This window comes from Perca flavescens, chromosome 8 (genome assembly GCF_004354835.1).
Source record: "Perca flavescens isolate YP-PL-M2 chromosome 8, PFLA_1.0, whole genome shotgun sequence".
NCBI classification, from domain to species: Eukaryota; Metazoa; Chordata; class Actinopteri; order Perciformes; family Percidae; genus Perca; species Perca flavescens.
In genome coordinates, this window is record NC_041338.1 from 32,931,353 (window position 1) to 32,946,066 (window position 14,714).

The 14,714-nt window shown below is 41.5% G+C and overlaps 1 protein-coding gene across 3 annotated transcripts in view; it reads right to left on the reverse strand.

The window, feature by feature from the left end:
• The window catches only part of LOC114559813 (plasma membrane calcium-transporting ATPase 1), a 49,726-nt gene that overhangs the window by 32,189 nt on the left and 2,823 nt on the right, over positions 1 to 14,714 (reverse strand). For all 3 annotated transcript variants that reach the window (XM_028584745.1, XM_028584746.1, XM_028584743.1), the window contains 2 exons: positions 8,775 to 9,065; positions 756 to 953 (listed from right to left, as the gene is read on the reverse strand). In XM_028584745.1, coding sequence (XP_028440546.1) covers positions 756 to 953; positions 8,775 to 8,970 — 394 coding nt within the window. In that variant the 5' untranslated portion in view covers positions 8,971 to 9,065. The remainder of the gene's footprint in view (positions 1 to 755; positions 954 to 8,774; positions 9,066 to 14,714) is intronic.

Below are 14,714 nucleotides of genomic sequence, written 5' to 3' on the forward strand. Positions count from 1 at the left end.
GATCGTAGTAGCCCCACAGAGTGGAAAAGTCACGCCACTGACCACCTGTGTGAAACACATCTCTCCGCAGTGTCCCTCTCTGCCGTGTCATGTTGTAAATTCAGATGGATTTCGATTGGCTGTGTTTTTATCGTTGATCAAATTGCTCTGAAAATGATATTGATGTTCTAGTTGCGGCTTTGACTCCGCCATCCACTACAGTAAGAATGATTTTTAAAACTATATTTATAGTTGTCGTTATAGTTATTGTTCTTGGTGTGGACAGGCCTTAAGCCTGGAATAGACCCACATCACATGCATGTCTTCTGCAGGAAAGGAGCGACTGGGACAAACACTTTCCTCTGATTGTGTGTAAATTTGCCGTTTTCACATCACATGGGATTAATCACGAAGTAAAGGCACTAAAACATGAGTAACATGTAAAACCTGAAACTTGACCTGTTGGCGGTTACATTTTAGTCTGAGGTGAGCTCAACTGCAGTTTAACTTACATGTGTACTGCTGTTATGACAGAAAGTAACAAAGCAAGTACAATGAGTCCCAGACCCCCTCACTGACTGAAGCCTGATAATGGGGTGACACAAAACAGGAAACACATTCTGAATATCATCTGACAGCTCTGCTAACGTCTCACCACGATGTCCCTGTAAACAAGCAGTAATATGCCAGCACACAGGTTCATAATACAAGTTTGGAACAATAGGTTTCTGAGGATGTAAAGGTTTCATTTGAGTGACTGTAAAATAAAAACTCACTGTGCCTGTCACCACCGGGCGGATTGTAGAAAGAAAGGGCTAGTGAAATGATGGCTGCCACCTCCAAGATGATAAGCGTGACATCCTGAAGGGCTTCCCACACTAACTGCAAAAAAGTTTTGGGCGTTTTAGGAGGGATGAGGTTCTGTCCAAACTCCTCTATCCTTCGGTCGATGTCCTCAGAGTTTCCAGCTAAACCTGCAGCAGAAGACACAAAGGCAACATCAGAGACAAGTCCTCCTCTGACCCTGGTTTACGCAGAACTATTAATGTAGCTTAATCCTAACCTCTTCACATGTTTTAAACTCTGAAGAACAACATTATGAGTCACAAGTGATTTAACATTTGTAATCACTAACAAATATGACTCATATAGTTATGAAAATTCCCTTGCAGGATGAACTTCAGTAAAAAAAAAAAAAAAAAAAAAAAGAATCTAATAACACAGACCCTCCATGTGGTGGCCCCATCTTTTCAAACGTATTGTTGGTCCAGACTTTGCCCAAACACACAGAAGTTTATTTCACATTTTAGGGGAGATTGCAAAGTTTCCAAAGATCCCAAATCTGTCAGGCTCCATTTTGTTCAAATGTGTCACAAGTTGCAAAGAAACTCCCGCACACTGTCCAACTTGCAAAAAATATATAAAGTTTAATAGCAGGCAACGTTTCGTTACTAGACCATCTTCAGGCAAAAAAAAGTGTCTCAAATGATACAGCAGACGTGGAATGTTTCCATCTGATAACTTCAATAAAGAGCTGGAGCATATGCAATATACTGGCATAGTTTCATTCAAAATAAAAGATGTTTTTAAACTAAATTTACAGATATTATCCTCCGGTAACCACAATATGATTTCCAGCATGTTAGAAATAATAGAAAGAGTTGATTAGGCTGTATGGTTATGATTATACAATGTATGTAGACATTTGATGTGACCAAATAGTTTTTCTCCCTACACGGCCCCTGGGGTGATCATGACAGATTAGAGACACCGACAGGTGACAGTTGCAGGTCAATTTTCAGCCCTACAACCTAAGAAACGTGTGCATTTGTCCATTTTTTGCTCTCCTAGAGCTCGCTCAGTTCAATATCAATACGCTTTATGGTAACTCTTTTCGTACAATATTAAACGTTGCTAATAGCTAAAGACCCAGCATAGAGGCCAGCAGCAGAAGAGAGCAAAAAAGCACCAGATTCATTGTGTGATGTTAAATATAATATATATGGTTGTTAGGCTATCAAAGCGCTGCATGATAAAGCTACGTGAACGTTTGCACTTCAACCACATCTGGGGATGGTGGCGGTCTTGAGTCTTGGGCATTGTTATTTTTAGGTGTTTGGGGGCTGGAAACTATGCTCTACTGATGAGGATCTCCACACAGTTAAATTCGGCTTCTGAAAGAAACGTAATGAGGCAACGTTTTGACCTTCGAGGCGTTTGTCAGACAAACGCCTTAAAGGCTACCTCTAAACGGACAAAAGTATCAGCTCGACCTACAATTAAGGATAAAGAAAAACATCTTTTATCACAAAATGATCCACTATGTACAAAAAACCTAAAAAGTCTAAAAATGGCTGTCAGAAACCTTAAAGATCAGAATATATTTCATTTCTGAAAGTGTCGACATCTTTGTTTCCCTTTGTGATTTCATCCTGCAGCTTAATCCTGCGGAGGCTGACCGTCTGTCTTCTTTGTTTTGACCATCAAACGTTTATGGCAGAGACAACAGAGAAAACGTCCAGTCAGTTATTAGTCAAAGCCCAAAGTGGAAACACGAACATAGGAAGCAATTCTACACAAGACAGTCATAGTAGGGCTGTGCAATTAATAAAATGTTAATCGCCATTTTGGCTCCTAACAATCACAAAAATTGAGTAATCGAGAAAAAAGATTATTTTGCACGTTACGTTTTGCAAGTAATCTGGTAGTTGTCTTGTGTCCTAAATGAAAAAAAAAGTAACGGGAAAAGTATCAAGTTGTTTTCACTGTTGATTTGTTTAACTGTTTCATGTTTTCTTAAATTCAATAATTGCAACATCTTTCCAAAAGTCAATGAGTAATCATGTTAAATAATTGTGATTTTAATATTGACCAAAATAATTGTGATTTAGATTTTTTTGTCATAGTCAGATTAACCTGGTAGGGGGATGTGGAGGAGAGAAAACATGTTCATACAGTTCCACAAAGTGCTTTTTTAAAAATCAGTTACTCAAGGATAAGACCTCTGAGCTCTTTTCACGAGGGCTGTCACTTTGTTTGAAATTCAAACTACCTTACAAATGCAGAAAAAGATTCATATTCAATCAGGAATAATCTGTCTGAATTCAAATGCACATCTGATCCACTGTATGTCCTGTTGTCCTCTGTAAAACCAGACTGTTGCTCTCTTCTTTAACACAAACTGAAGTAAACTACCGAGCTCTGCTGAACAGATATAGACGGACGTTGTCACACTCAGATTCTAGTCAGAATAGGAGTCTGATGCTGTTCCATTGGGCTGCGATTATGGGGCGTGTTTCAACCGAACCAGGAAAGAAAATGCCTCTGCACTCAATTGGATAGACCTACAACCAATCCGAGCGCCCAATCTTCTTAGCGACCATTGGGGCCAGCTGATAAATTAAACTTTTGCCGAATCCCGTAGAAAGGACGGCAAAAACATCTTTCCGATCGACAAATGCCTTGATTGCTGTTCTCTGTTCCGCTTTTAAAATTAATGCGCTGTCGATATCTTCTCTAACAGACGCAATGGCGGAATCTACACATCTCAATTCTCCAGCGGTGGCCATCTTTGTTGTGAACAAATTCAACCCAAGCGCTCTTTGGTGACGTGGTTGATTACATTACTGTTGATCATCTGTTCATCATCGTATAAATCCCGCCCTGACAATTTGATTGGTCCGAACAGCTCTGGTTCGAGCATAGTTGATCCACAATGGATCAAGTCCAGACCGAACTTCCTGACCTCAAATGTTGTGGGCCGGGCTAAGTCTGGCTGGCATCCAGGCTAGAACAGATAACCATGACGCTAAAATATCTGAAGACTAAGGCGAGGAAACTGTCCGGATTCATCACTATAGAAGGTTATAAATCAGCAGCGTGTGCAGACTTTGTGAAGTGCAACTGCCTACAGCCAACATACAGTAACTTAGCTCAACCGTGAGCAAAGGTAGCTTGTCGCCAAGTCAGGCTACGCGGGTTGCATCCAACTGAATTTGAACACATTCAGTGATAATTCATATATTCTTTTGAGCTTGATTTTTTGAAAACGTGACACATGGTTTATCATGCCTGGTGTTTGTGTCTCTCTGTCACAGTGTGGTGTTGCCTGGTAGCGGAGAGCAGACTGGTTTCCTCTGAGGAGCAGAACGGCATGTTGGGACATGCTCAGATCCCTCTGGACACGCTGCAGCTGCAGCACGGTGGCTCCAAATCAGGTTTTCAACCAAGCACCTTTCTTCATGTGAAACTAATATAATGTAAATAGGAAAAGTGAGCAGAGCACTGGGCATGCCCTCTGCTTTCAGGTGACACTTACACTTTAAGTTAATGGATCCGCCCTCCGGCTGTCGCCACAGAGACACGCAGAGAAGTGAAGCGGCGTGAAAGATTTTACGCTGATTTCAAGCTGCTGCTGACATTTTACTCTGTCAGCAGGAGTCAAAACCCTGAAGGTGTTTACTGAGAGTGTGCAAGACAGACAGACGGAGTGAATTAATGATGAGGAGGAAAATGCCAATGGGCAGACGTATGAGACTCACTGAGACACAATGTTCAGTTTACTGTCTGTAGGTCAGCATGAGAAACACAGACACACTGTTCACAGTCTACTGTCTGTAGGTCAGCATGAGAAACATTGAGACACACAGAGTCCACTGAGACACACTGTTCACAGTCTACTGTCTGTAGGTCAGCATGAGACACACCGGGACACAATGAGTCCAGTGTCTTTACTTCAGTATGAGAGATAATGAGTTGGCAATATTTGGCTAATCTTAACTGTGTGTATGGAAGGGAGGGAATTCAATCCAAAAGAAGATGAATGATTCAGAAAATGATCAACTCCTGATGTGTAATAAAAGTGCAAAACCATACGAACAACAGGATGTTCAATAAAAGAGCAGCTCAGTGTTCCGTCTAAACCTGCAGCATTTAACGCAAAACTCCTCTGGTCATCTTCTGCACGAGAACACACACCAACCCCTGATCCACCCAGCAGGGTTCAGCAGAGGTAACCTCACGTAGAAAAGAGTTACAGGCTGATCAGACACGATGAGCATCGCCGCCTCCACTACCTTTACGGTTATTATGACTGACGTGACAAAGATTGCAGCCAGATTGAAACAGGGGACATTTTCATTTCATGCTGGTCTGTACACGCTACATGGTCTGACAGCGAAACACTGCCGCAGATTATTATGACATTTAGGGCCCTATTTTTGTAGCACGCATCGACTAGCGCAAGCAGGGCACAGACAGTTTGGTATTTTTCTGACCTTGAAATCTGCTTTGCCCATTTGTGGGACATTTAGGTGCCTAGGGACACGGACACACACACAAACACGGACACACACACACACAGACAGACACACAGGGCTGGACGATAAAACGATCTTGAAACGGGGTAGCCAAAAAATTAAGGTCGGTAACAGTGATAAGCTTTGGACGTATTTATCCGATAACTGCCAGAGTCTGGCTTTTCGGCCTTCCTATTTCGAGCGTTTTGCCGGTGATCACCATTCCAGCGACCACACCGAGAGTATGAAAATGCGGACTCATGCTGGCTTGAGTCCAAAAACAAGTTATAAGCATTAGTGCCATTAGTTTGTTCAGATTAATTTATTTGTCACAGTTCCTTGTGTACTTACATAGATAAAAGACAATGAAAAGACAGTTCTCCACCAGCCACTTGCAGTACAACAGGAAAAGACAACAATCATACAGACGTACTTAAAAGCAGTACGGTTAGCTCGTCTGCTGTCAATGGCGCTAGCATTAGCTGTGCTGTAGCTGCTGTACCAAAACAACAATCAATCGTGTCATCTTTTGCGGCCATTGCCCCATATGAAAAACATTCATAAAGAAGGAAAAATATAATGAGCGCCATTTCTTACTGTATTAAACCTCTGGTTTATTCAGGCTTCAGTCAGGATGTTGATTATTATTAAAATGGGAAAATATGTTGTGATAAAAATTTTTGCCATATCGCCCAGCGCTAGATGGAGGGTACATCCAAATGAGGCAGCACAAAGCAAGTTGTTGGTATTTTGATGGAAATTCAGTCGCTGAGAATAGACTCAAAACTAGGCATGGGAATCACCAGAGGCCCCACGATACGATATTATCATGATACTTAATATATTATTGCAATTTAAAACAGATTGCAATATTCTGCGATATAATATATTAACAGATTTCTCTGTTCATCTCACTTAATTTGTATTGCTGCACAAAATTTAGTGAACAGAAAAAGGAATTGATCATATTATTCTAGTACCAAAAATGTAAAAATTTACATGCAATTTATATAATAAAAAAAACAATACTTGTCTATCGATACAGTATTGCCACGGAAAATATTATTGATTCCGCCCCACCCCTACTCAGAACCACATCTGTTTCTGGAACAAAAAACTCACTCTTTGAAAATGACCTCACGACAACAAGACAGAGAAAGTCAAAACCTACTTTAGATGAATTATATTCAGTCAATTCTTGTTACACCAGCTGACTGAAGTTGTTTGAAGACTTCTTACTATCTCTACATGAAAAAGCATTGATTGGAGATGTGATGAGTTTGTGTCACTTTAAGTGTGCAGCCCACTGTGATAAAATGAATATAACGGATTAGAAATGACAAAAAGATGTTCAAAAAGGTCGCTACCAGAGCCGATACCAAACGACTGATTGATCAAATGATCAGTGTGTTCCTAATTAAAGACACATTGTGATTTTCTTTTAGCATCCCAAAGGTTTGATATCGATTCACAGTTAATGTTGGAAAAACAACCAACAAAGTGACTTTCCTTCTAACAATCTTTAAAGCCTTTTTTGGTCAAACTTAAAATCAGCTTGTACTCTCTGTGAACACATGATAAAAAGCGATTATGCGTCTTGATAACACGCCAAAATGGCATACGAATTGGCGTTTCATACATACGCCACTTCATGAGATCAGTCTGAATATCATTGATGCAAAGTCAAAACATCAATACAGTATCATCTTTAAGATATGCCTTTATTTTGAAACTCCCAACTAAGGTCATAAAAGTTCTTTAAGTTAAATGATAAAAAAAAAAAAACATTTGCACTTAAAACTGAGAAATGTGGCACTTTATAGTGAACAACAGACAGGTCTATTTTTTTTCTGTTTATTTAAAAGAATAGATTATTTTTCATTTAAATGTCTGGAAGAGCTCAGTAATAAAATTGTCAAATCATATTTCAGTTGCTTTTTGTGAGTTGATATTTAAATGTTACTGATTGTGTCAATTATAGAGTGTGGTCTAGACCTCTATCTGTAAAGTGTCTTGACATAACTCCTGTTATGATTTGATACTATAAATAAAATTGAATTGAAAACGGGCGTATGATACTGTCTCATTAAATCATAGGGATGGTGATGGCGCAGTGGATATGACACATACCTTTGGTGTGGGAGGCCCACACCCCCACCCTCCACTCTCCCAAGGTGGAGGGTGGGGGTGTGGCCTTGACCAACTGCCACTTTGCTCGTTTGAAAGCCATGATGTCTCTCTCTCTCTCTCTCTCTCTCTCTCTCTCTCTCTCTCATGGGTGGGCCAAATTCTCTGGGCGGGCAAAGCAGAGAAAGGGGAGGTGACCTTGCTCCTTTTGACCTCATAAGGAGAAGATTCCAGATCGGCCCATCTGAGATTTCATTTTCTCAAAGGCAGAGCAGGATACCCAGGGCTCGGTTTACACCTATCACCATTTCTAGCCACTGGGGGACCATAGGCAGGCTGGGGGAACGCATTAATGTTAAAAAACCTCATAAAGTGAAATTGTCATGCCATGGGACCTTTAAACCCCTAACTGGAACACACTGTTTGTCTCATGTTGTCCTGAAGCGGACAGAGAGCAGAGCAGGATCAACAGAGGCCGAAGGTCATAGTTGACTTTTACCATCACACAAGTCCCTCGAGCTAGACTAAACCAAACATGTCCTGCGTTGGTTTAATGGTGGTGAGTCACAGGGGAAGGGGCCAAAAATATCATTAAAGTGGCTCTGACTAAAAACACACACACACACACACACACACACACACACACACACACACACACACACACACACACACACACACACACACACACACACACACACACACACACACACACACACACACACACACACACACACACACACACACACACACACACACACACACACACACACACACACACACACACACACACACACACACACACACACACACACACACACACACACACACACAACGGAGAAATCTCTGCGTGGAGCCTCCGCAGGACCAAAAGAAAAACTTTGTTTCAAAAGAAGCTGGAAGCAGCAAACAACCACAGCTCGCTAAACTATTTAAACATGCTGGGTTGGTTCAGGACACCCCCGTCTTGCCGCTAGCAATGACGCAGTAATCAGTGATGATTCTTTCCGACCAATCTGTAGTCTGCAGGTTTTTACATCACCTTTAAGTATCGCCTCAGCTCGCTTGGAACCTCGACTGAAGTGGTACTAAAAAAAGTACCTGTTCGCTAGTACCAGGGACTTTTTTTCGTAATGGAAAACCAAAAAAGGCGAGTAGAGTCGAGGCGAGTAGAGCAGGTACCATGTAATGGAAAAGCGCCAAAACTGTATTTAGAGTAGAGGGTCACACTGCCTTTGGTGAACCTTACTTAAGTTCTGAATTCATATTTCTGGTGCCGTGATGCTCCAGCGGGTAGTCCGCTCCGTCGTTTAAGATAGGCTGTCTGTGCGGACACAAAGTGAACACAGAAGCAGAGTATACCAGCATATTTACCTTCGATAGGGGACGTTCTCAGTCTGGCACACAGTCCGCTCACATCTCCGTAGCTCTCCTTGATCTTGGTCACTGACTCCTCTCCTCTCAGCTCCATGAGGGAGCGCAGCTCCTGTAACGAGCAGCGGAACTCCGCCTCGTGGTTGGCCTCGCCACGACGGCCATGTTTGGACCCACGAAAAGAGTTGTTGGCCATGTCTCCTTCCTCTGGGACTCAACAGAGGCCTCCCGAAAAACACCGACTCAGTGGTCAGCCGGAGGTGCAGATCTGGCCTGACAGGGACTCTGTGACTGTAGGGGTGGGGGGGATAGAAAGAGAGGGTCATTTCAGAGGTCTCATGGGAAATCAAATAAGTGACTCAAGGGGAACATGGAAAAGGTACAGTTATGGCTGCCAGTCTAACCCTAACAACATAAAACACTACTATTAATACAGTACAATAAAATACGATACAGTCACAATACAATACAAATGCACTTAAGGAGGGATAAGAATACAACTACAGTGGGACTGCATTGCACAGTAAAGACTTTTACAATCTTAAAACTTTTACAATCTTAAAAATAGATAAGGGGCAGAGAGGACATAAGGCAAATATATCGATGGGATTGTAAACAAATATTATCAATATGTAAGTACTGTATATAAGTGAGTGGAATTATAATGATTGTGGAGTGTTGAGTTGATAGAACTAATAGTAATCATCTACAGTAAAAGGGGCAGATGGGTTATAGAGTTTAAAGGCAGAAGGCAGGAATGATTTCCTGTAGTGTTCCTTTAAACAGCGGGGTTGAATTAGCCTACAAATCTAGACGCACCCTAGCAGCAGCAAATTTAATTTGCAGCCAGGGGGGTCTAGGCACTCTCCGTTGATTTGCGAGCTGGAAAAACCAAACTCTGGTCAGGCCAATCACATCGTGTATAGAGTTGGTGGGCGGGGCTTATGGCTGCTGCTGCTGGGAACAGCGGTCTTCTGGAAGACTTGGAGTAGGGTTGTGCCGATGTACGATATCATCGTCCATCGTGATGGCTGGCCGACATCACAATGGAGAGCCACCATCGTAATGCCACGGCCCCCACCCTGTCAAACACACTAATCCTAGTCGCGGGCGCTGGACGGGAAATTGACAAGTGCGTCGTTCATAAACTAGCAAAGACAAGACATAGGGCTCCTTAAGTGGAAGTTACTTTTTCCCCCCTTTACGTGCAACCTATTTATGAAAAAGACCATCGCTTTGAGCAAACTGGATTGGCTGTAGTGATACATTCTCTCTCTCTCTCCCTGTCAGCTGTAGCTCGCTCTACCTTCTAGTAACGCTGGACACAGCGGTCTCGAGTGAGAGAGAAAAAAGCGTTAAAAGTGGAACGCGATCACACTTTCCTTTCTCCCCTCATTGGACTAAGTTTTATCGACACTACTCTGTGCGTGCATCAATACGTAAGTCTGAGGTCCTGTGGGTACGGGACGATGTTATGCAGGATTTATGAATGTACGTTAGCAACAGTAGGCTATTTCACGAGGGGGCTATTTTATGTGTGAGCTAATATTGCGCATCTGTTCATGTGCGCTGCAAGAGTTACGTTTCTGTTTATTGAATGCGTTATTCAGTGCAAACATAACCGTGAATGTAGTTTAAACTCAGTAATGATGGTATGTTAGGTTATTACTGTCGCTCTGTTGAAGGCAGACGTCCCACTGTACTGTCGTTACGCAGATCACGGACATCTGATTGACTTTACTGCACCGTACTTAAGTTAAAGTAGGTCAAGTTGTAAAACCTACCAGCAGGGCACCATTTACAGAGAGCATTTAAATGTATGTCTAATCGTTTCTAGGTTAACTGTTGGCCCATAGTAAGAGATATGAGCTACCCCCCTCCGATGACAATATCATCGTCTATCACGATGTTTTACTGTAAACATAGTCAACTGCCAATTTAGGGGACATCACCCAACCCTAACTTGGAGTTCAGCTTTTCTTTGAGAAAAGAAAAAAAGAACGGCACTGAAGTCATTCTTAAAAAAGGAAGATGTGTTCGGAGTTTTGCCGACCGGATACGGCAAAAGTTTAATCTATCAACTAGCGTTGCTCTGGTTGGGTGTAGCGCTATCCTATTACATGCGGAGGGAATTTGAAAGACAACCGTTTATCCCGCCCCTTGGACTGAGCCCTGTCAATGGTGAGTTCCCAGACCCAACATCTGGATGTGGGTCTGGCTTGTCAGGCTAGGGTTGAATGAGTCGGTTGCTGAATGTGCTCTTGAGTTTGTCTAGTGTTTTGTGGAGGGGGTGAGGGCCATGATCCATAATTTCCAGCAGTTTTGCCTGCATTCTGTCTCTGACCACCTCCTCCACAAAAGCAAGATTAGCGCCAACCACAGACTTCGCCTTTTTAATGAATTTTTTGAGTCTGTTGGCATCCCTTAAACTGGATTTATACTTCTGCGTAAAATCTACGCCGTTGCTACGTACGTAGGTACGTGGCGACGCAAACCTACAGCGGACCCTACGCCGTAGCCTGACGTGCACCTCTCGAAAAATGGAACTACACGTCGCAGCGACGTACGTACGTTGCTCAGCCGTGGCTCGGAATCGTTGCATTCCCCCCCCCGCCACCCCCCCACTCATTTCCTGGTTCTCCTTCTCCATAAACATGAAAACAAGGAGAGGGTTAACTTCTCCTGCTACAGATATCCCACCGTGGTCAGGAAGCTCAGGGGAGACACTTGGTTTCTCTCACTATGACTCTAGAGTCACTACTCACTGCGAAGCTAAATCGGCATCACTCTCTCACTTCCTCCCTTGCTCTCACACAAGTATAAACTTTAGGCCACTTACGTAGGCTACAGTGAAAGCTCTGCGTGGAGCCTCCACAGAACCATAAATCAAGCTTTACTTTGATGCCGGCACCCCAACACACCACAGCAAAGAAGACGGTGCTTGCTACAACAGACTGATAAAACATCTGGAACATCCTGTTGCATACTTCTCTACCAGAACTACATTCCTGGGATTGCAGAGGTTTTGGAATAGTATGTAGATCATCATAGAAATAGTTAACCGAAAATATAATTGAACAGTGTAATAATGATAATCAGAAAAATATTTTTTTGGTGAAAACTTGCCTCTGACATGTGTATGTATAAAACCCTGGCTGGGCAATATGGTTGAACTCTTTATCACCATACTTGACAATATTTTGCCAATATCAATATACATGCAGTGTATCATGAAGTGACCACCGGGTGCCATGGTCATGTATTACGTCAGTTACATCAAATAAAAAATTGTTGTCATTGTTTTGTCTATAGCTCGCTCTGAATTATTAATTTGAGCTACAAATGATTGAAGAACATTTAGTCAATACGATCATAACATCATGATAGGATTCAGCTGGAAGTTGACAAAATATCACCCAAACCATTTAGCATTCAGTTAAATGTACAAAATGTAACTTTCTGCCACTGGAGGTCTCTCAACCAAAACAATGGACGGTAAACAGACTTTTGATGATGTTGGGAAGTTGCGTGGAATTATGGGAGTTGTAGTTTTTAAGTGTTAAATACCGTAGCTGGTTAGAATGCATCTGTTCACGGACGAGTTTACCCATTCAAGTTATTCTAATAAAATAGCTTCAGTTTCCCCAACATAATTATGTTTTTCTTGATTAGATTTTTATTGTTAGCTGACCAGTTAACTAGCTAGTGAGCCAGCAAATTAACATTAGCCAGCAGCTAAATAACAAAATATTTCACATATCAATGTCACCTTTTGGATGGTTTCAACACCGGGGCGGACGGGGTTTGTTACAACGCTAGCAAGCTACTAAACGAGGTTGAGAGACGGGTGTGGGTGGGGATTGCCGGGGAAATCTCCGCGATAGCGAGCCAGGACGATCGATGCCTGTTGTGCAGCAGCAGAACATCTCCCAGCTGCACAGAATTATCTCCCCTTCACTTTTCAGTAATCTTAACTTTTTGTTTTGTTGCTTAACCCACCTTTTGTCGGGTTAATTTAGCTAACCGTAAAGACAGCTAAACGCGAAGGGGGGAGAAATTCGGCAGGAAGGAGATTTTCTGGCACAGACACAGGTAGCGCTAAAGGAGACGTAGCTAGCTAACGTTTGGATGGCCACTGTTGTGACTCGGTGCTGGGTCTGATATAGTCCGTTTCCCGACGCTTCATTAAATTGCCTTTAGCGTCGTAAGCACCAAGCACTGGAGTTAAGTGCTGGCCGGGGGGATTGCTGTAATGAAAGTGGCTGGCTGCTAGCTGACTGGGGGCTAACGGTAACTAGCTAGCTATATGTCCCGGGGAAGTTGTCAGCTCTCTGTCTCTCTGCGCCGGGGGAGTGAGGCAAACAGACCGGAGTCTAATAGCTAGCCGTTTAAATTAGCATTAGATTAATTGTCTATCTATACAGCTAACGTTAACATTACTGGTGAACTCATTTGTGGGTTAGACCAGTGCTGTTAACCATGGTCAAAACAATCATACTAAAAATAACTTTGAGCGTGTTGAACAATGTTGTAACCCTATAATGTTATCCACCAAGCTTTAGCATTAACGTCAAAACTTTCTTTAGCTACTTGTCAACCAGCACACTGTAGTAACGTTAAGCTGGATCGATATTGATATGTATCAATAAATAAGGTCTCTGTTGTATTAGGGCTGGGCAATATATCGATACTATATTGATATCGTGATATGAGACTAGATATCGTCTCAGATTTTGGATATCGTAATATCGTGATATGACATAAGTGTCTTTTCCTGGTTTTAAAGGCTGCATTACAAGTGAAGTGATGAACTTTTCTGAACTTACCAGACTGTTCTAGCTGTTCTATTATTAATGATTATTTATCTAAAATCCAAGTGTGAAGATATTTTGCGAGAGCAAAATATCTGTCAACTCTAGAATATATCGCCGCAATAACAATATTGAGGTATTTGGTCAAGAATATCATTTTCTCTATATCACCCTGCCCTATATCAGAAAATATGGGACGTAGAAATAAGCGCTGAAAATGTGTAGAAGAAAATTTAACAATTTAAAACGTTTAAAACAAACCTAATGGAGCTTTGATTTCAAACAAGGTACTCCTGTTATACAGTATTTATGTTTACATTTTATTGTTATTTGAACAGCTGAGCATTGAACCAGGTGAAGAAACCTGTTTATTATTTATTCATTTGATTTTGCAACTGTTCACTGAAATAGCCGGTTTCTATGAAACTACATGTGACATGTCATATTTGGCTTTGACTTTGACTGAACAGTTGCTCTCACTTGGCGGAAAAAATATCGGGATATATATCATATATCGATATTCAGCCAAAATATATCGGGATATGACTTTTGGTCCATATCGCCCAGCCCTATGTTGTATTATTGTGTTGCAAAGTGGCATGTAATTAAATCACAAAACGATGCTGCGTGAAAAAAAAAAACAGTATTACGGTTCCGAGTATTTTTTTCTGTGACATGGTATGATTTACAATTACTCCTGAACATGTTGCCATGTTCTGACAGAAGTTACGAGTAACTAGAAGGTGAGAGGTTATATGACGCCACTGACGTCAAGGAAATGCTCTGTGTCTGAAAATAAAATAACAGATTTATCTGAGTTTGACATTTGGTGGAAACATTTGGGATAGTGTAAGAACACAACTCATAAAAATATATAACATAGGTATGGTCGTTTAAAAAAAAAAAAAAAAAAAAAAAAAAAAAAAAAATTTAAAGAAATATTACATATTCTATCTTTAAGAAAGACGTTCGACAGGACTTTAAATTCTTTAAAAGTCAGTGTTTAATGTGACCTAATTTTGTTGAATTGAAAAACTGATTTTATCTTGGAAAAGACTGAAGGAGAATGCGTCATGTGAAAACAAAATAACAATTTCACGATCGATACTTTACCCTTCCTAGCATGACA